The sequence below is a fragment of the Anopheles cruzii genome, chromosome 2 (assembly GCF_943734635.1).
Source record: "Anopheles cruzii chromosome 2, idAnoCruzAS_RS32_06, whole genome shotgun sequence".
Classification (NCBI taxonomy): domain Eukaryota; kingdom Metazoa; phylum Arthropoda; class Insecta; order Diptera; family Culicidae; genus Anopheles; species Anopheles cruzii.
Genome location: NC_069144.1, coordinates 32,800,746 through 32,823,993, shown reverse-complemented (window position 1 = coordinate 32,823,993; position 23,248 = coordinate 32,800,746). Strand labels below are relative to the sequence as shown.

The following is a 23,248-nucleotide window of genomic DNA, read 5'->3' as shown; positions in this document are numbered from 1 at the left end:
GTCCTAGTCGCCGCGAGGGCAGCAAGGTGGAGCCCAGGTGGAGCTCAGTTGGCAGCGGCCCGCGGCCGATGCCAGCTGATGCCAGCCGGGCGACGCCGGGGCTAATAAGCGGCAGAAGAAGTATCACCACCATTAAAATGACAAATTGTTTTTGCTTTACAGGAGCCTCACCAGCCACCACGGCACGGTCCACGGTTCTAGGCGACCTTCCCCAGCGCCGAAGAACGCGCCGGTGGCTGGTCCCTCGCCGCTTCACTAGAGCTCACTCGTCGTGCATTCGCCCCGTCGTTCAGCCCGCGGGTCCCGTCCGTTGGTTCTTAGTAGGGCGAAAATTCATAATCATAAATCATACCGAACCAGCAGGCCCGGAGCGAAGACCCCGGAGATCGGCTCCGGGCTGGATCGGCTGGAGCAACGGCCGGCCGGTCGGTTGGGCGGCGCGAGACATGTCACACTTTGCGTCTGCTTTGCGACGAAATGCCCAAGAAATGCCCCACCAGCGCGCTCCTCCACCACGGATCGTGTGTCTCACCGAAGCGTTCCGTTTTTTTTTTGTTTAAAGCGGCCTCTCAAATCCTGCCGCAACCCGTTCCGTACGGGGCGCCCGGCCCGGTTCATAAATCTACATCTAAAGTAATTATTTATTTATTTGTTTGTTTGTTTGTCGTTCGATTCGTGCTGCTCCCCGCCCGTCGTGGATCGGAGCTGGAGCGAATGCGGTCCGGTATTTGATCGTGGCTTCGATCCGGATCATCGCTACGCTATCGCCCAACTCTGGACGCCCCGGTTCTCGTCCATTTGCATGCGAATGAAACCGTTTCACAGCTAGGTTTCGAGTGGCCCACTTCTAATATTTCATTCACTTCCTCCCGGTGGCCACCGCTCCCACTGCGCTCTCTCTCTCTCACACACTAGCATGAGTTATGGTCTCCTAAATGGATAATTTATTCGCCCTATGAATTATTCGTTTCGGGTCAATTCGTGACTAATAAATTCGTCATCGTTCGCAAACAAATTGTTACAATAAAGCATCGTCCCATCGAGCCTCACGAGCATATGCACCACCAACGACTAGCAAGCGTGATCGGCGTGATCGCCAAGTATTTAGTATTCCCTCGGCCCCACCAGGCGACTGACTAGTCTCGGACCAGGAGTCGACAGTAGCCACGCGAAATGACGGCTCCTAAATGCCGTTGCCGATCGCCGATTACTTGGCGAACAATGTAGCCGATTTGTTCGCCAACTCCCTGTGGAGGGCAGCCCGGTAAGACCGGTAGCGCATAGGCGCAAGAATGGATGAGCATCGCTCTCCACGGCGAATAGATATGCTGGACCACCTTCGGTGGGCCTGAAAACTACCGGAGCTACCGGAGCGGTGGACCCGGGGCGGTCACTTTCCACCACACGGGCGCGCGCGATGGTAGCATTATTTATTTGATAAACCAAATGAGCATCAATTCCCTGGCCACAGACACACAGATGTTATCGGTCTCGATCGGTCTACCCGTGTATTCAGGAAAGTCTCACTCCCGTTCCGACCACGCAGGCGCAGGCATCGTCCTGATCGGCTTTCATGCCGGGAGATCACTCACCGCCGATAATCGCGACCATCGCAACCGGTAGCCAAGGGGCGCGTCCCCGGGACGTCCACGGTCGGCTACATTATTTTCGTCAGAACGATCTTGTTTCTCTCTTTTTTCTCCCCCGTTCGGTTCTCGCTGCTGGGTCCTTCCCATGGGGCATGGGGCTATGATAGGCCGCGCTTCCAGCCGAGCAATCATGCGCCGCGCTTTACACAGAAGCTGCTAAGCTGGACGGGCTCGGGCGATCGGTCGGCCTGGTGCCTGGGCCGGGTAATGTCGTGCATGGGACCAAAATCAAGATTAATAGCAATAACGAGGACCAATTAATTAGGGTCGAATAATAATCGACCAGCCGTGGACCGGAGCGCGCGGTGGTCCGAAACCTTTGTCCGAAACACTCTCTTCAGGTGGATTCAGAGGTTCAGAGACTTGAATTAATTTCGAGAGTGGCCACCAGAGTCGAAAAATGTCGTGCGAAATGCGGCTTTTGTCACGCCCAACCCAAGGCTCATGCGTCAATCATGCGCATAAGTCGCCAGTCGCATCACCAGCAAACACTGCGGGGAGCTTCACAGTCAGGACGCACGCGCGCACGGATTGCACTAATTTCGTGATGCGCGCCCAATCGTGGCGCTGATTGCCATTGGCCGGTGCCGGATGCCGGGGGTCGAGTGCTTATTCACGCCGCGGGATGTCGCACGAACCCAGCACCCCAATCCCCACGCTCGCACATCCATTATCACCCACTCAATGTAAAAATTGGTGGCCACGGCCACGGGGTGGTGGACGCGCGACGGTAAGGTCCCGGATGAGCTATTGCTGTGAGCAGTTAATTGTACACGCAGCTCCTTTCGGTATGCAACGGGTTGTGCCAGGCACACTGGCCGGCCGTCGTTGTTTAACACATTCCGGATACGGCTCAAGGAACCATTTTTAAGCTGTTTTCTTCCCTTCGGTCCTTCGATGGCCGATGGCCAAACATGGCGATGGTTCTTGCGAAGGCGCGTAATAAATTGTGTATGATTAAGTAGCCCTCAACGTTACTATAATTTAAAATTTCTTATTCCCTACCACCCCGGGCCGCGGTGACAAACGAGTGCATGAAGTGCACACAGAGCAACAACCGTTCGAATGTTTTGACCTGTAGAAACAAAAATCTGTGTACATGAAAACCTCTGAGTACTAGGTTGTTCATTATATTCGGAGCCTCGATATCAAGGAGCGGTGCTACGAGCCTGATTTTTTTTGTGATATTGGTACACTCTTCAAACGAATGTATGCGAAGTTTCATTTCAATCGATCGCTTACTTCCTTTTTTTCCAAGCCATTTAGTATCGACATGTCACAGTATTTTTTCAATGGAAAAAATTAAGTATCGTGCAGTGATTAAATTTTTATTTTTGAAAGGTTTAAAAGCAAAGGAAAATTATGAACGACTGTTGAACGTATGTAAGGACTCTTCACCTTTAATTAGGGGGTTCAAAGAGGGGATTCTGAGCTTAAACATGGTCGTAGTAGCATTTAAAACGATCCATGTGAAAAACGTCAAAAAACAGACACAACTCCTAAAATTGTAAAAAAAATACCGGATGTCGTATTGGAAAATCGTCGAATCACTAAATGAGTTTTAGTATAATGCCTAGCCATCTCATTGAGGAGTATAACCAATATTTTGACTGAAGTTTTGGGTTCCTCAACGCTGTTTGCAAAATGGTCCCCGCATTCACTAAAAATGGAACAATGCACCAGGTCACAAGAGCATTTTGAAAATGGCAAAAATCCATGAATTAAAGTTCAAATTGTTGGAGTATCCACCCTATTCATCAGATTTGGCCCCCAGTGACTTCCATCTGTTTTCAAACCTAAAAAAAATCCTGCGCGGAAAGCGGTTTTCATCAAATGATGACGTCATAGCAGTTGTAAGGAATACTGTGACGTGACAAAAATACTGTCGATACTAAAAGGCTTGTAAAAAAAAGTAAGTGACCGATTAAAATGAAACTTTCCATACGTTCATTTGAATAGTGTACCAATATGACAAAAAAAAAATTAGACTCGTAGCAGTTATCGTATCGTAGCCCTCTGTTATCGAAGCTCCGAATATAATGAACAACCTAGTATTCAGAATAAATACCTTAGACGGCGTCGGATCAGTCAAAATAGTCAGTTAATTAGGCATTCAAAAACATTATCACGGAGCCGTAGAGCCTGTGCCCATTTTCCAACTGTTCCTCGAAATGACTGTACGATTACGGTGGTAATTCGCGTAAACATGCATGTTAACAAATGTGTCCTTCGATAACACGAGCCCACAGAGCATTTAGTGTTAGTTGACGGCAAAATTGTGCCATGTTGCAAATTAGCAAGCGACCAAGGGTAAGATTTGATATCAGTTTTCTTCAAATCATGTAAATAGCTGCACAGCTCGCAAACATACGTTCAATTTGTTTTTCTTGCTAAGCTCGCCGCTTATCTTTACACCATGTTTGTAGTCAAATTAGTGTGAAACTATGGCAACGGCGACGTGCATTTCTGGTGACACGCAATCGAACACAACATTTTTGATAAATTCGTCTACTAAATTTTGCCATTAGTTTGTGGCCAAAGTAACCGGAACAGTAGGCCAAAAATCCTATTGCTTCGGAAGTATTTCATTCTTTTTTTTTTGGTCACAAAATATAAAAGTCCAAACGCGCGTTGCCCTTTACGTCTAGAGAGTGAACAGATGCACACGTCATTCGATGTGCGCCGTATATTCACCGAGCATATTAGCGAAGAAACTTGGCACAACAGCGACAGCAATCTAGCAAAGTGGACACAGAAATGCACTTTTTATCTGCGTACGCGATGGCCGTACACGGAATCATCGCAATCCATCGCATTCACGCCACGGCCACGGCACACTAGAGGAACAAATTATCATATTTGATTAGGTATTAATTACATGCTTTTTCGTCTGAATTTAATTACAATCCCGGGCCAGCGTGGAACGACAAGGGTTTAGCCTACGTCGGGGTCGCTAGTAATGCACTCTTGCTGTAGTAGGCAGTGCCTTACATGGCCAGTGATTTGCAGCTCAAGCCATCGCGCCAGTGCACAGTGGCGCTTTTGACTGTTACATCACACACACACACATTAATGACACTGTTTTGTATCGCACACAAACAAGTTGTGTATGGAAGGTATGGTATGGTCCCGACCGCCATTTCACAATTGTCGGGCGATGGTGCTACGTGCATTTGATTGCCTATTATTAGACAGACATACTTTTTTTTCCACCCGCCCCCCCGGGTGTTCGTTGTGTCAAGTTTGTTATCTGATTTGTGGACGAGCGAAACACACGTTAGCTTGTTGCTCCTTGTTGTTCATTTTGGGCCAATTTGCATGCTACGAAATGGAATTTATGTGTTAATTGACAAGGCAAATCCGTTGACTCATCCGGGTTCTGTGTACGGGAAAATATTGTTCCAATCCCGCACAACCGGATCTTACAGCTAATGCGGATGACAGAAAAACAAGTTCCTGAAGAATACTAACTTTGGGTAAAACTTACTTTACAGAAAGGCGCAAATTAAGGCTTGGTTTCGCTCGACTTCACTATTTTTTCGCGCCCAGATCAAGCGCCGCCCTTTAACCGTTCAATGTTCCAAGTTCTGGTAGCGTTACAAGTTCTTGGTGGGAAAAGTTTAAAGCAAGTCCACAATCAGTAGTCGTGCAATGTCTAGCCCGCTGCGGATAAATTGAGCGAGCGAGCATAGCGAGGCTAGGTTTGGAAAACTAAATTCATTTTCTCGCCCCTGTAGCAAAAGTTTTGCTTTTCACTCACGGAAAAGTCACTTGGACCCTTCTCAAAGCTACCGTTCTCGTTCACTGCTTAAATTATCCCGTCTCTATTGGGGGGGGTCTATGGCAGGCGAATCCTTCGGATCGTTCGAGCGCCCTTGCACACACACACACGCCGCGAACCGCCGCCGCCAGTCCGTGGAGCACACCAGGGGCAACACTTTTAACACCGTGTCGTTTTCGGTTCTCGTCCGGGTCATAAAAATGAATGTGAAACAATAGATTTAATAGTCGTTCTACACTACTACTACAAGCGAAAGTTTTCCTTCGCGTAGCGTGCTCTTTCGGGGCACTTTTGACATGTACCATAAATTACAATTAAGCTCAACACATGTATCACTACCTACTACTAGGCGTCTTCCCTGGAGGAGCAACCTGCTCGCGGTGCCCCAGGTAGGAGCACGGTGTGGCCATTTCGTCCCGTTCTCGCTCCCGGAAGTGCCTGCCCGGCGGTCGGGTCCTCTTTTCGCCCGAAACAACACGGGACGGTACGGGACGAACACACGTTACCCGTTGCAACGTGGCCCGGCCTCTCGCTTCATCACGACGCATGTGTCTATCAGAGGCCATAAGCTTCCCGAGAGTACTTGGGCCAACATGGCCCGACGGGAGGATGATGATATTTTCCTCACCCTTTAGCGTTCCCCCCCGCAGGCTGCCCCCTCTTTCTGCGCAACCCTTTGCACCGTCGCCAATAAACGATCCCGTGCACAACATCAAATAGCAAAGTCGCTAACGAACGAACGAACGGACGAACGGACGAACGGACGGATGGTGAACCCCGACGTCGATCGCGCAGGAGCTAATGGTACCATGTTCTAAAACCGCGAAAATGGCTGTTGCTCCCAGCCAGGCCGCCGATCCACGGGACGTTCATTTTAATTTTAGATACTTTCTGATACACTGCGCGAGGCTCTCGGGCACGATTTATACGAATTCTTCTGCTTCTTCGGGCGCGCGCTCGGTGCGCTCGTTTCAATTACTGAACTTGTCATGTGTTTTGTGCAGCTATTTTTATCGTCGTCATCGCACAATATCCTGCCGCCGCCCATGCGGCTGAAAGCGAACGGCTTGGCGGCGGCGGCGGCTCCCAAAACCATGGCAAATAATGCATGACAAAAAGGCGCAATAAAACACGAAAACATCACTTTCTAAAAATTCGTCAAAGTTGCCCTGTCGCCATCAGGCTCGGACCTAACAATTTGTTGTCCTTGTACCTCCTCTGCCAGACTACACCCCCCGCACTGGCAACCGCCTGCTTTGCCGTTTGTGTCGCGTCTAAACAAATTGAATTTTTCAAGTCCCAAGTCCTGTGTGATGCCGCGCGCACTGCCGTCCGTGGTAGTTGTGGCTTCAGCACACGACCTCAGCCTGAGCCTCAGTGGCCTGCATATCCTCCACGTGCGTGAAACACTGGAGATGATGCCAAATATGCTGTGTCGAGCAAGCTGATAACATGATATTCAAAGCGCCGGGGCAAACACGGAGCTTAGGTATGAGCTTAGGACGCGTATTTGTCTGGCCGTTTGCTGGCCCCGAACGAGAACCGATGGAATGTTGGCCAGCTAATATTGACAACCACTTGTCAGTGACATTTTGATTTTTTCTCCCCATTTCTCGGCGCTGTATTTACTCGTTTCAGTGTTGTTATTGTTTTGCTTATGGGAAAAGATATCAACGTTTCCCTGGTGGATGACTGAGTGCGCTGTTTTCCCAACTTTTCAATCATTTTAAAACTACTACAGTGGACAAAAACTATCGGGAATTCGCTTGTGACTGAAAAAATCTTTGTATATTCCTCTAAATCTATAGATGGAGCCACACGAAGCTTACGCTTTGTGTAGCCTTTATGGTGCTAATGAAATGTTCGTGAAATGATCACCAAAATGTGATGCAAAAATAGCACGAGCAAATCGAAACAAGAATTGCCGGTTTCCACAAATCCAGTCTTTTTGGGGGAAAACCTTACGCAAATGTCTCCCAGCATTCAAATAGTATTCTTTGGATAATCGAAGACGACTGGTTCTCGATAGTTTTTGAACACAGTAGTATGTTGAAGGTATTTGTAAATTTCAAAAGACTTACGCTGGATGTTCTCTGTAGTGCCAATATTTGAGCTTTCCGGTTTTTTAATTAACATGTAATTTTAAACGAAGCCGACATCTCGCCGTCGACTCACATTGTAACCGTGTGGCAAAGCAAAATGTTTACAAACGGAAGTATTATTTCAAAAATAAATTTCCCGACGGTTCGTTTTATGGATCGGCAAAAATCGTAGAACGGCAAAATCGGTATGACAGCGTTCGCCTATAAATGATAAATCAGTCGCCAAACACCGCACCAGGCGCCATATTTGAATGATGAACGCCAGGAGCAATGCTGCGGCTGCTCCGCCGCCGCCGGTCACTCCGCTGCCCGCTCCGGGTGGGGCGTTACAGGTTTACAGACGATAGCGATCGGGCGGGACTTTTCCGCAAAATCCCCCCGGCCGCGCAATAATACATTGCCGGATTGCCGAGTGAAATCGCCGTGACCGAGCGGCGGCGGATGGAGATTTATCCCCCCGAGAGCACCGGCCATGAACGAGCAACAGTAACGAACAACGAAATGGCAACCAAACGTGCCAGAAGCAGCCAGCAGAGGCGAAAAAAAAGAGGAACGATAGCATAGGCAATTTGAGAAAATCTTGTTATGAAATAGTCATGCGCATTTATGTTCGGCGACGTACTTGCTCTGGTCGCCGTGCGCCGAAGGAGGAATTCCGTGTCTACGAAGCGTGTAGTGTGGCTGTGTTGGTGGCAGTCGCAACCCATCGAGGGGCATATCTCATAAGACGTGGTGTAGGTACAAGGAAAACTTAAATTTCCCTCTTCACATTGAACCACCTCCAAACGGGCAAAATCAATCCCAGTTGCCAGTTTTGTTTTACAACAACCGACGGGGACGACGGGCGGCTATGTCACCGAGCGCACGGAACGGAGGGGCGGTGGCGAGTGGCGAGAGGGGTCGTAGATTGCTATCTCTATTAGCATTACCCACACAAGCACACCACCGAACATGACCGACAGCTCGACCGACGAGCGGCGTCTGGCAACCTCTTTCGGGAATTCTATCGCCATGGCGAACGCCAAATCTGCTGCTGCTGCTCGAGCATCGAGCATTTTCAGCATGCTGCGATGCTCCATCCGTCAGCCTGCGTGCGTGTGTTTGCGTGTGTCAGCCCTCTCCCCTCTCTCGCTTCGCTGCGTGTGCGTGTGAGTGTGAACATACTGCACCGAAGGAAAAGGGTTTGCAAACAACAACCGCCGCCGCCACCGACACCACCGCCACTGTGTGGAGCATACTGAAACATTTTCATCAGAACAAATTTATCTCACGGCCCCCTATCCACACCGGGTATTCCACCCCAGGCGGCCGTCTTAGAACCGGGGCCTGTTCGTCCTGTGCGTGTGTGTGCGCACGTCCTGTGCGTGTGTTCTTGGTGTCCGCCTGATCACTCCTCATCCCCAGAAGCCCTCCATCCCTCACCGCCGCACCACCGAGAGTCCCCGTGTCGTCGCCCGTGGTATCACTTTAAATTTATTCAATTTATACATGTGAAACAAAATGGCGGCGCCTAATCGATTTAATTTTATGATAATAGCGAATAACATTATACTCCACCGGCCAGCCAGCCAGCCAGTCGGCCGGCCGGGGAGGGAATGATGAATGCAAGTACCCGAGCGACGATGGGCCGGAGACGCCGACGTTCACCTTGTGCCGAGGCGGTCGTGGAAGAAAAGCGGTCCGCCGGAGCTCTGGCTGTTGTTCCGACGGTGCTGCCCCGACGTCCAGCGACCGATCCGAGCGCCACGGGGCCGGGCGTCGCTGTTGCTGTGTTGTCCAGGACCCAGGGCTCATTGCAGCTACAGGGTGGTCAAAAACGCGTGCACATTTTGAACTACCCATTATTTCACGTTTAAAACGTCAAACTTGATTCTAAAAAATGTAGACATTTAGTAAACACTTCCAAGTTTACGAAATGGGTCACTTTACGCTCGAAGAAAGCTGGGAAATATTAAAAACTTACTTCCAAAGTGGTAGGTCTAATCTCAAACTGTACGATATTTGAAAAGCACATTTCATGTAAGCTTATTCCCAACTCGGTGGTTATGTTAACAAGCAGAATTGTCGTTTTTGGGGTTCGGAAAACCCACACGTCGTGCAAAAGAAGCCAATGCACTCCCTACGTGTGACTGTTCGGTGCAGATTTTGGTCTTGCGGCATCATCGGCCGCCGTATGAAAGAATGAAGAAAGAACCGTCGTAACCGTCGATGGCGAACGCCACCGAGAAATGTTGGTTAATTGTTTCTTTGGCGAAATTGATGCTGAGAACTTAGCCGAGATTTGGCTTCAACAGGATGGCGCTAGGTGCCCTACAACGACAGCCACGATCGGTTGTTAGCGCCGCATCTTCGACAATCGAACATTCACCGGAAATGGTGATGTGAATTGGCCTCCAAGAATCTGCGATTTGACGCATTTGGATTATTATCTTTGGGGAGCGGTGAACGATAAATGTAATGCGAACAAACCAGCAACTATTGACGACCTCAAGACCCAAATTAATGTTGCTATTGCCGAGATAGGACAACAGACAGTCGAAAATGTGCTCAAAAATGGGGTCGACCAAATGGGCTGCTTTTAATATTTCCCAGCTTTCTTCAAGCGTAAAGCGACCCATTTCGTAAACTTGGAAGTGTTTACTAAATGTCTACATTTTTTAGAATCAAGTTTGACGTTTTAAACGTGAAATAATGGGTAGTTCAAAATGTGCACGCGTTTTTGACCACCCTGTAGAAGGCAATGTTATTTCCCCTTTTCCGGGGACATGTTCGTTCGTTAGCATGGCGCTCGATTCAATCGGCAACATCTCGTCGCCATCTCAACGTTATCAGTCTGGGCCGGGCCCGGGCTCGTGTGCCTTTTGCGGGGGGAGCGAATTTATGGAAAACTTGCGGGCCAGCACCGGGCCTTTTTTCCCTTTTCACAAACCAACGGGCCAAGGTTTGGTACGTACAGAAAGCTCAGTTCTTTTACGAGCTGCTTGTTTTTTGCCAAACGCCACACTTTAAAAATCCATTCTCTATTTCTCGTATTTCGGGAGTTTGGTGATCATTTTTGTGGTCATTTCTCAACTAACGGGGCCGCAACAACAAGAGAGACGCGGATGCATGTGGAAATGACGATAAAATTATTGTCCGAAATAATGAAAAAGTGCCGCGTGCCTAGGAAGGGAACATATCTGAAGTGCTCTTATGATGCTTAAGTATTTTGACCTGCTCTTCGGTGAATTTTAGTTTAGTGATAAGTCCATAAGTTGTAAACAAAACTGACGGTAGTTTAGAAGCGTATGGAAATATCTCCAACACATGTGACCCAGTTCAGAAGAAGATCGGTTGGCGGCCAGATATTTAAACACTACCACATCATAATAACTTCTTTTCAAACACGTAATATACCCGAAGTTATCTGCGACTTTTCCAATGTTATTATTAACGTTTACAACAATAATGTTGTGTATTGTAACTTTTTATATTCGTAAAAACACATCGTCACAGAAAGCAACAGAGATATTACTGATGCAGAGCCCAAGGGATAAGAAGCGCAAGAAGAAGCCGTCGGTGGGCTGGTGTAGTAAGCCATGCCGTCGGTAATATCCACCGAGAGCAGGAACTCGCCTGTGGTCCGGTCGGTCTAAATCTTATTAATCGTAGGGACATTACGGTACCCATTACATGGCCGTGTACGACAGGTGCACGTGTGCTATAAAATCAAAATTCAAGTGCTCTCGTGTGGCCCATCGGCTGCGGCTTTTGTGGCAAAGTGCGCCGAGAAAGGCGAAGGTTCATTATAACGCACGATGATGGCATCGATTGCGCCTCCGCCTGTGGGCAGATCATTCGCAGCAGCAAAGTATCATAAACACGTTTCAACGTTTGCGTTTGCATATTAACCCCGTATACCATATTATTCGCACAGTCTCCGGCGTCCATTTACAGTACAAACACATAATAAATACACTCCTAAACAACTTCCAGTTCGGCCATCACTCGCGATGATTGGCTTGTATCCGGGAAAGGGGCCGCGCAAGAGCCTCGAAGAGCGATCGAAGAAAGAAAGCCTCCAGGAACTTTCAGTACTCCCGGTGGAGTGGCTGCCTCCGCGTTCGCGTCACAATTCGCAAAGGCGTAATAAAATATCATTCAATAAAAAATTGAAAAACGATTTAGAGGCCTATAAAAAATTCAAAAACTTTTACTTTCCCTGAGGCGCGCGCGCGTGTCCTGAAAGTGAACGAAGTGGTCTGTTGCATCGTTTCCCGTGTGTTCCTGTGTGTTTCTTTTTGTTGTTGATCCCTTTTGTGTTTGCCATTTCCGGTTTTTTTTTCGTTTTTCGTCGAAAGAAAGGGAAGCGATTTCGAGCGATTTTTTTTCTTCTGGTGTTTTTTTTCTGCTGGCGTATGGCGCACGCCTGTTCGGTGGGAAAATGTCCCCTTAAAAACCCCCAACAGAGCCGAAACGTCGATGTGGTGATGGAGATTCAAATTTACCCACGGCGCCCAACCCGAAACGGCCCCGAAACTCAAGGGACCCACAGATTCGATACAACATTGAGACGCGAAGGTAACCTGGGCAATTTTCCCGTATTTTTTAATATTCTACCAACGTTCACGGTGAGCCTCAGGAGTGCGCCCCGGGATCCCGGAATCCCGGGCGCCTGGCGCTGGCGAGGCCCCGGGAAAGATGCAAAAAGCGTCGGACCGCATTCAATTTGACAAACACAAAGGCACAGAAAAGGTTCTATATCGGATCGGAGCGGTCGGCATAGGTTTTGGTGGGTTGAAGACGACCTGGGCGAGACAAAGATAGTCTAGAAAGGGGAAAACTGGATGGATGCTGCAAACAGACGTACGATTTGGCTTTAATACACTCGGGCATGCGAACACTGCCCCCCATATGTGTGTAAATAGCCGCCATTTTTTGTCATGCGCTTATCCTGGAGGGAAAATCTGGTGGCAGTTAACAATAACGTTTCTCGGCGCTCGTCACACTACGTCAGAGCACGGTTCGTTCGGCCGACGGTTCTGTACGGGGGAGCCAATAACGGTGGATGTGAAATTGAATGAAAATCCGACATGGTGTCGTCTGGTGTTTTGCTCATATGCTCGTCTCACGTCCGCCGTCCGCGTACAATATGTTGACAGTTTTCCGGAAAAAATCTTCCCCGGACAGTGGCGTGGCGACTAGAGTACCGCGAAACTGCTAACACGGTCCACGAAAAGCGTCGTCGGTCAGAGAAAAAAAAAACACAGGACACTTTACTGTGCTGTGCGCGGGAAGAAGTGGTCCTATAGAAGAACTCCCACGAAACCCCAGATTGAGGATTCCCAGCCATGAGTGGTTCCTCACTGGTTGCCCAGCTATCGCGGAATCGCACAGGAGAGGACTGACAAATTTCCGAGCTCGACAAAAACGCTCGCAAACTGCCGTTCGATTTCGTTCCGCCACAGGAAACGCAAAACACGATTTTTCATCGGTATTAAATCGGAAACTCAGCTCTCGTCCTTCTGCCGGTTGGAACGAGAGGATTGGGAAAAGCGTCTGCCGGACGGAACTGAACCGTCCCGTCTCTCACACTGCCGGGTCGGGGCGATAAATTTCCCAGCCATCATGGCGCAACGTGGAGATTGCGACTCTCGGAAGATATCACGGCCGAGGAATTCTTAGAAGCGATTCTATCGATACCTTCCATGTTCATCGAATGTTTACTCCATCATGCCACGCTAGACCGTTGCTCGTCCTCGTCAAATTGGGCAATCCCGTCGATAGTGCAGCACATGAGCATTGCCCATAAATATGATTTGCGCTTGTTTAGCCGATTGTTCACTCGAGAGCTTTCTGGCCCTCGTTGTTGACCGTGCACGCGCGCGACAAAGCTTTTCTCAAGCACTATTGGTTGCGACGTGGCTCTAATCCCCTCCGCGCCTCGTACCTCCGCGCCACAGTCCGGGGCGCTAAAAGTGACTTGAGAGAGAAGAACATGAAGATAGACTTCCAAGTGTGATAAATCAAATTACCCTCCTTTCGGGCGCCAGCCACAGCCACAGCGGAAGCCATGCATTTGTCTTGGGTGTGTTTCTTTCCTTTCTCGCTCTCCTCCGAGTTGGGTACGGAATTTCGGAAGAGATAAAGATTTATTCGGGAGTTCCGACTCGCATTCGCATCCGCAGACGTGATTCGGATGGGCCGAATCTATTGCCACTTAATTGCGGTGCAATTATTCGGTACGGCTGGTTGTGATTGGTGGCTATAATTGAGTGTTTTTAGTTGAGTTCAAACTGACGTGCAATAAACCATCGCTGGACGGATTTTCGGCCATGATTTATTGGCCGACGGGCCTCTTGGACGCTAACCATTTGCCCGAATCGGTGATGAACTCGGCAGGCGTCTGGGATATAAAATACCCTTGAATGGCGGACAACCGTACGGCAGTGACATTTCCAATTTTGTGGCACTGATTCTACAGTCAGTGCTGTCAGTGCCATAACTTATCGTAATATCAGCAAGGATAAGCACCGAATATCACATGGTTTCACACCTCATTAAGTGTGCAACATTTTGAAGCAACACCCGATAATAGTGTGCGTTCCCAAGCCAACGGAACTAGCCGAGAACATACAAAATTAGATAAGTCAAACAACCTCGGCTTATGCATGTCAAACAAACGGCGGCGGCATCTCCCACCCAAACCCAAGTTGCCATTGTGGCCATTGATTCCCGCCGGGTCCCGAATTGGAAATCGATCCGCTCTGGCTGCCTATTTTTTGGATGACAAATTTTATCCAATCAACCTTTTCAAGCTGACACAGCGGCCGGAACGTGAAAGAGAGACACGAAGAGGGAGTAGGAGGGAGCATTTGGAAAAGGTACCACAGCATTTATTTTCCGCCCCACGAGCCGTTGCGCCGTTGGCGGTCGTCGTGGCATAAACGGGTAAAAACCGGTAGCAAAATTTAGAATGAATGATACCGACCCGTCACGAAAAGCCAATCGCATGTTCAGGAATGTGAATCCGATCAAACACTGTGTTTTTCGGTTGGCACGCTAAAACACACGCCAACCGATCCGCGTCATTTTTTGTGGATTTTTTTTTCCCCGACACGCATACTGTGCTACTTCCTCGTTAGCGCCGGCCTTTATGAACTGGGAAGTTTGTCAGGAGTAGGAAGCAGTACGCCGCCGCCGTCGCCCTTCCCGGGTTCGCGGGACAGTTTGGCACGCAATACAACGGGGCAACGGGGCCTACGGGGCAACGGGAGCGATTGAGTAGTGGCCAGATTTATGATTGTTGCATTTGTGGTAGTATCAATTTAATGCGCAAGACACGATGCGATACACCGCGTAACAACGTTAAATTGATTGCAGGTAATTTGACAAAAAACTGCCGTGGGCGTAAGAGAGAAAGGTAAAAGACGAGACACGGGGGGAGGGCTAAGACGAAGAAGGCCTCTGGTGGCAAGCAGACATATTTTCATTCACACGATATTTTGAATCGGGATCGCTCTTATGACGTTGAAGTTGAACCAAAGATGATGCGTTTTAGTTTTCATCCTAGTAGCTTCGCTCGGTTACAGGCCTTCTTGATCAAAAACTTCCCGGAATGATCGCCGTGTGTGGTGCTCGTAGAATGTTTTCGTTTCGTTGCTCAACTGTCTGTGAAACTTCTACAAAAATTTGGCGTCATTTTGTCATCAGTTGTTATATCGTTCAATAAGTCCCGAGACTAACTATGAAAACAACATTTTATCGGCAAAACTCTTTATTAGCCATCAACATAATCTTCTTAAAGTGTAATACAATCATTCCACGCTTCTCTAATTTTTCAATGCCATGTTTGTAGCACGATTTGTTTTTTGACTCAAAATGAGCCTCAGTAGCAGCGATCACCTCCTCATTCGAGCCATATCTTTTTCCCTGGAGCATCTTTTTGAGATCCGTAAAGAGCCAGTAGTCGCTGGGGGCCATATCCGGCGAGTACGGAGGATGAGGAAGCAGTTGGAAGCCTAATTCGTTGAATTTGGTCATCGTTTTGATTGAATTGTGCCATGGTGGCTTTTGTTCTAATGTGCACAAACGCGGCACCCATTTGAAAAAAACTTTTTTCATATCAAATTTTTGGTGCAAAATAGTAAATGCACTACCAGTTGATTTTTCATCATCTCAGCTATCTCGTGCACTTTTATTTTGCGGTCACCCATCACGAATTTCAATACTTGCTTGATGTTTTCGGGAGTTACTGCCTCATTTGGCCGACCCGAACGTTCCGCATCATTTTTATCAGCACGACCGCATAGAAGTCAGCATACCTCCGAAAAATGGTTGGTTTCGACGGAGTAGAGTCCGGATAACGTTTTTCAAGCCATTGCTGAGCTTGAACCGTGTTTTTTTCCCATTAGAAAACAATATTTTATCAACACACGAAACTCGTTTTGGTCCATTTTTTCAGGATTGCAAAAGTAGCGTCACTTTAACCACTGTAGCTTTCTTGGTTATGCTTCGAATTACACCAAATTTTGACACACCTCATTTGAAGGTTGGTACTTCCGAACATTATTGGCATGGCATTATTAGCGCCATTTCTACGCTAGTCTCGGGACTTATTGAACGATGTGTTAAACCGAGCCGAGTTAAGTACATGTGTCTCTGAGCGTGTCGGTGATTTTTTAAGAATTGTAAGAATGGACTTCGAATTGTAGAATAGCCCGTTTGATTCCTGTTTTCCTGTTTGATGGAATCAAAAAATCACTGAGAGAAACGCGTTGGAATTCTGAGAGGAGATAATGCAAAAATCACAAATGGCCCCAATGAAGATGCCAAACATAGGGTTTAAAAAATGTTTTTCGAATAGGATCAAGCGTTAGCATAAGTGCGTTGCAGTCCATGCGGACTATTTTGGAGGACGAGACAATAAGGACAATAGGAGACGATTTTGTGCAATAAACAAATATCGTATAAAAATTTTATAAAATAATTCCGGGATCACGATTTGGCCAGCCAGTCGCATTACAAAGAAAATTGAGCAGTTTATTAACATATTTAGACGTACAAATTGCCCATTAAAGCACCATAGCTGTTGATTGCGCAATTCTACCTGAATTGAGCCATCGCTCACGCCATAGTGCTACAACGAACATCAGCCTTGCAATATTTTGCAGGCAACCGCTGCTGTACCAAAGTGCAAATCAAACGCAGCGCTCCGTAGCATATCCGTTCACCCATTAATCAGCCCGCCAGCGTTGAACTCTTCAAAGCATCATAATAATCAGCAACAACAACCGGCAATCTATGTGGTGTAAACAAGGTGGACCCTCTATCAACTCCCGCAGTATCAACGGCACTTTCATAAATTTCACATTTCAAAACAAACTCAGGACGCCCGCGCCTCTCCTACGCATAGCGCAGGAGCCTGTGGATCGCGAACCATGAAACCTCGGCCCTTGGCGCTCGTTTTGAATGGTAGAACTTTGGGGGCTGGTAGCGAAGCGGCCACAGGGAGAGCCCATTGTGGTTTGGCCCGTGGCTCGGCAGGGTCTTGGTGTCGCTACGCTTCACCTTGCTTTCACACCGTGAGCAACATAATAGCTTCATATGTTATTCAAAATGGTTCTCACTGGTGAAGTTCGCCCGTTCTCGTTGGCACATTTATGGCTCGTTGTCCACTACTGTTCCGACGGACGGACGGACAGAGGGAACCCCTACACTGATGCTGCTTCTGATAGCTGGCAGAGCTGTGTAATTAAAAATTAAACGTACATAGCTTAAGCGGGCCGCACCTTCTGTCGGGTGCGTGTTTGCTATTTTCCGATTCTCCCGGACGACTGGAATGTGGGGTTTGTCCCACCGAGAGGGGCGATTGCAAATTCGCCAGAGTGGCGCATCAGCTTTCAAGCGGACAACGATGGGCAAGTATTGTTTGTGATGCATAATTTCCGTGATTATGGATGTCGAATGGAACACGCTCCTGCGCACTTTAGGAAACGAAATTATCACTGTCTAGCAAATTCCGCTTCTCAAGTGCGCCCAGCTATGCTGCCCGGCCAAACGTGCTGATCTCGGCCAAAAGTTTGCTCATGGCGGCGCACCAGTATCGAGGTCTGTAGGGCATTTGTGTGTAAGTAGTCACAACACGGAATACGTGTGTTCACTCATTGCGATTTAATAGTAATCCCATACCAGACGGTACACACTAGGACTAGGCCAAGAATTCGTTATCTTACGCGTAGACCGTAGTGTGCAAACGTTTTTACCAAGGGGTGCGGAATTTTTTCTTCTTAGACCCACAAAAACATGAATAAATTACTATTAGTGTAGGAGAAATAATGTTCTGCAAGAGTCTGTAGATTAGACGAATTATGCAATTGAGAGGAAATATAAAAACAATTAAAAAAATAATTTTAAATTTGATGAATGTAATGTTTTGACAATTGATATTAAAAACTACACAGAATGTAATAGTAAAAATGAACGAAGAACATGAAAGTACCGTTACAGTGCGCGAAACACGTGTTCGGTTCTCGCAGCAAATATATCGCCTGCAGTTTCTTCATTACGAGGAAGATTGTCACGAAATTTAGACAGGTGACAACATGCTATGAGAGCTGTTGCGGCACGTTCCGCGGGTCCCCGTGGGTTGCGGCAGCATGCTGCCGCGCCGTCCAGCTGGACGAACGGTGGAATTTCCAGCAAATGTGCAGGCAGCATAAATGCAGGAAATGCAAGACGCCATCACGCGTTGCCCTTTTTTCGACAAGCCGATTATCAGCATATCGCTTGTGAAGCATTTTTTTTTCGTCCCTTTTCTCGTATCATCTGCATCGTTTGAGCCCGGTCTTATCAGCTGGCCTGCTCGTAAGTCGCTCGTCCACGCAGAAGTATGCAGCAGGACCAGGACCTTTGGCGATTGTTTTCGTTGTTACAGTAAATGTCTCTACCATGTGCGGCGCATTGCATGTTGACTTTTGTTCGGCTATAATTAGTCGCACCTAACCGCATTTTAAGTTCATGCAAATGTGTTGTCGGTTGCGAGCGTGCAGCGAGCCGCAGAATCGATCGAACTATCTACGAACGAGATCGAGAGAGTCCGACCGACACTTTTCACATATCGTTTTTAATGAAGGGGGGGACCATTACCTATGTCAGCATTGCAATGGGCATCGTAACCTTCCGTTTCTGAACCGGGGCCATTATTATATTACGAAACATACACGACACAAGTTCATTCGTTAAAAAATCGAAACAAAAAACAGTTGGGCGTCTTGCATCGCACAACATAACTCTCTTTCTCTCTCGTCGATAACGAACCCCGTTAGGTGGTGTAGCACAAAGTGTTTTGAAGTTTGATTATTGGCCATCCAAGAGGCGTCAATATTCAGCATATTGCCCTGCGTCACGCAAGCTTCAACGGCAGATTAGCAGCTCTTAGGCAAAGCGGCACAAACTACTAAATACGAAACTATGAAAGGGCCAATAGATCGCAGCCGTTGCCGTTACAAATTTACGTGTAAAAAAACCCACCGAAATCGTGCATGTAATTTCCCTCTTCTGTACTCCTCGGGCCACATAACCTTGGGCTGGGGAAACATGAGTTATGCTATCGTTGGAATGCTCGTCGTCCTTTCCACGGGCTCCGGGTCCTCTGTTGGTGAGGGATTGTTAGGCGTGCGCTGGAAGCTTCGGCAAAAAAGATTGCCACTCCTGCGCCGCCCCAAAAAGGCACCGAAAGCGGCATCGAACCGAAATAATAATAAAACAAGCCAGGGCCAAGGGCCAGGAAGGAAGTAACTACTTTTCCAGAAGTGTTGCCGTGGTTGATTCTGGTGGTAGCCAAATTGAATCAAACTCAAACCGCCACCGAAGCCACCCCGTAGCGCGCGTATAAAGATATATCGACTCGAATCGGCCGCCACTTCCGGAAGTCAATGCCGCGTGCGGTCCCGGTGGCAGCGTGACTTTCGGCAGTTCTTCGGTTCGTTTCATCCACCGTATTTTCAAGCTTCCGTCGATAAATTATTTTCTCCGCTTACATTCCGTTCCCTTTGACCTGACCCGCAGGACAATATGTTGGCCATCGTTTTCTTTGCGCCTCTTAAGGCATAAGGGTTTTTTGGGGTGTGTGTTCTCTTACCCATAGGCAGCTAAGGTAGGGTCGTACGGGTAGTATCCGGTGGTGGGTTGCAGTCCGGCGGAAGTCCACGCAGTCATGTCACTTGTTGGTCCGCTATCCTTCAACGCATAGGGATTGCTCTGGAATGAATGGAGGGCAGAAGAAGGTGGAGAAAATCGCAATCAGAATCGGTATAGCTATATGAGCGGATTTAGTGCGACGTCGGTATGTGTTTGCATTGCACCACTTCCAGCCACAGAAAAAGATGAATGCCGTCTCGATGAAGGTGTTTGGAAGGTGGAAATGAATGCCACAAACTGTAAACGATAACAAAAGAAACATGTTTTTTCCAATGATTATGATCAGCGATCAGACACCCCGATAAGCGGGCGGCGAAGTGCTGATAGGTGACGCTACGGATGCAACCATGCCAACGCCATTGCCTCGTTTGGCTGTTCTTCTCGAATTAGCCCGAACAAAACAAAACAATTAACACTTTACGTTTTTACTGTTTTGCAATGCGCCGATGCGATGCGGGCTGGCTTCCCGCAGAGTTATGAGTGAGAGTGTTTTTATGTTGCCCCTCCAGCTTATTAGCTGGATTCATTTCACCCTCATAAACAGGGCGGGCAGGACGGGTGGTGTAGCAAGGGGATGCCGCGCCGGCTGCAGTGCAAACGAAAGAAGTCATCCAACTCCGCCAAGACACGGCTCGAGCGCTCGTTTGTTGCCTGCTTCCTTGCTTTTTACGATTAGCAAATATACTCCCAATGTTTATTTTTCCCTCGCCCGGTGCCGCTGCATTATCGCTCAACTGCCCCACACGTTACCGACCAGAAGTTCGACCATAAACGTAACTTGTTGCACCGGGAAAGCAGTGTTACCGAAAACGAAGGGAAGTCCCAGTTTCACAACATTTAACGCTAATTATAGAAACAGAGATGGATCACTCGGCCGGGCAGCGCCAAGTCATACGCCAGGTTGGTAAGATTCAGAAGTCGACGACGAGCGTTAAACAATAAACGTAGCAAAACAAAGACCTCTAAACGGAATAAAAAACTGTTAAAACACACATAAACACCGATCGGCGAATAAAGTTCCTACATATGTAGGGTGTAGAGCGGACGGACTTCGGCGGATACAGGCATAAGAAAACAGAAAACGCCTTACCCTTACCCGGGCGGCGGCACGTTTAACGAATGTTTTTAATGACCGCATTATGATAAAAATTCGCTGCTTAATTAGGACATTTTATTTAAAACAAAATATGTTTCGCGCATAAAATTATTATCATGCAACCATCGGGCGGGGACCCGATTCGGGCATCGCGGGAGCGCCACACGTTTCCGTTGGCGAGCGAAACGCTGAACCGAACACGGCAGAACCGTGTAGCGTTCGACAGAAAGGGGGAGAGGAACGAAGCAGCTACCTTTGGCGGAGGGTAAATCATAAATACATGTTTTATGCTCTGGTCGTGAAAAACTTTTGTGGAAAAAGTGTTCTGTGATACGATTCCATATTTATTTTAAGTATACAAATACAGAACAGAAATGATGTGTTGTAAAAAAAACAATGATTGTTTTATTTTTCGAAGTTACACAACCGAGCCGACAACATAGTGGCTGGTTTACTGTCGTAGGAATTTATTTGAAACTAAACGTGCGTCCCGTGCTACAACTCACTCTTCGGACGATCAGCTGCTGATCGTCGTAATCCATTTACTCAGCAATCACCCCGTGGCTTGCGATAACGAGTTGGCTCTGGCAATTGGCATAAACTGAATCGACGCGAGCTGTGTTTCCACGCCGTCGGTCAGCTTCGGGAACGGCAGATTTTACGATTCAATTATAACCGAGCGAACGCCAGTAAGGTGATACGAAAGTATCCTTTACATGCCATAAAACCAACAATAAAAGGGCATTTAAATAGAATGACGTCCTAAAGCGCACTGCTCATCAGGCTTCGGTTGCGCTCGTTGCATATGTGTGTTGCAGTAAAACGGAGACGACGCTCCCCACTCGAATCCGGAGCTCTTTCTTGAGGTGAAAACACGTTTACAAACGGCGCAATCCGTGTTTGCCTTCAAAAGGAAGTGCATCCGAAGTAATACTGTCAATAATAGGGGCGCGAAAAATTACTTTACTCTCTCGTGACGCATTTTTTAAATTTAAACTACACTTTTCATGCAATTGATGCAGTCAGTATTACACATTCAATACATTCAGCAACTACTTTATCACTATAATATGCCCTTATTTTCAGCATTCAGAGTAAATGCTTTGTCAGCGCTCGAACTGACGTCCTGCTCATTGCAATCGATTAGTCGCTGCGACGGCGGCAACTGTGATAGTCATCCTCCATTTTACACATAATCAAAGTATTAAGTTTCTGTACATACAACTACTGTCCGCCTTTCCATTACTATTTATCATGCATTAATACGGCTATTAGCAACGCATTTATACTTCTCCTCGCTTACGCAAGCGGAAAAGGTGACGCATATCCGTGGCAGTGTTAAGAAGACACGGTAGCTAAGAGGCAATCCATTTATCAGTGGGACCAAAAATATTGCCATGCTACGGACGTTGAGGACCCGCTTGAGACGGATGTCGGATGAGCGATGTTTTGCATTGAGAAAGCATGGGCTAGCTTCGCGAGAGCAAAGCAGTATTTTTTCCACTATCCTGAGCCGTATTTATAGCAAAGCCGCACGTACGATTGCAAGAGACATATTTAACGTGTTTATGATAAGAGGCAATTCATGCTGTATCTGCCAACAAGTAATTGACGTACAGTCGGAACCAAATCACACCGTTCTAACGTAAATCGCCTTCATCTGCCAGTGCAAATAAAGAAGCACAGCGCGACCAGTTTTTTGTTGTTCAATAAATCTATATGACTCTGGGCGACTCTCTTAGGAGTGCTGGGATCGTAGTTCACCGTGATGATTCAAAGAGGCAAACGGGGGCAACAAGAACGTGACTGCAAAGTGGCGGATACGCAACAAGCGCCTCTGTGCGCCTGTCAGTCAGGGCAGCCCAGCGGCGCGCGGTATTCCAGTTAGCCGCGGCCAAAAGTGGCATTCCGTCGATAAAAATTAAGTTATTAATTCCTATATTCGTCCGTTTACTTTTCACTTCACCTTCTCCGATTCCCAACCCCCCACACGCCCCTCCGTTTCCCACGCTTTTGTTCCAGTTTTCCAGTCCAGGCGTTACGGCGGCCCTTTCTTAGACACGGACATGCGAGTTAAGCGAAACATAACGAAAACATCATCGTTGATGAAAAAATTACTTTTAACGCATCATATGAACCCGTCTTTTATGGGAATCGAAGCGTGTGCATGTTTCGTGCGTGTGTACAAACATACTAAATACAGTATTCGGTATTCGGAACGCTTCATCGCCGAGCAGGTGCTAATGAAATGAAATCGCCATGTACGGGGGGCCAGACGCCGCGCCAAGCGCCAAGCACTTTGTCCGGCGTCCTCCGGCCCACTAAGCGCATACATTGAACCCTTTCTTGGACGCAGCCGAACAGAACCGCCGCAACTCGCCGAACAACTCAACAAGACCTTTTCCCTATTCTGGGTCCCTGGCTTCATGAATAATGTCGG

The 23,248-nt window shown here is 47.7% G+C and overlaps 1 protein-coding gene across 1 annotated transcript in view; it reads right to left on the bottom strand.

Annotated features, from left to right (window-relative positions):
• Nucleotides 1-23,248, bottom strand: part of LOC128275728 (homeobox protein caupolican-like) — an 87,135-nt gene that overhangs the window by 14,565 nt on the left and 49,322 nt on the right. Inside the window, exon 3 of the mRNA XM_053014340.1 lies at nt 19,654-19,772. Within this exon, the coding sequence (XP_052870300.1) occupies nt 19,654-19,772 (119 nt within the window). The remainder of the gene's footprint in view (nt 1-19,653; nt 19,773-23,248) is intronic.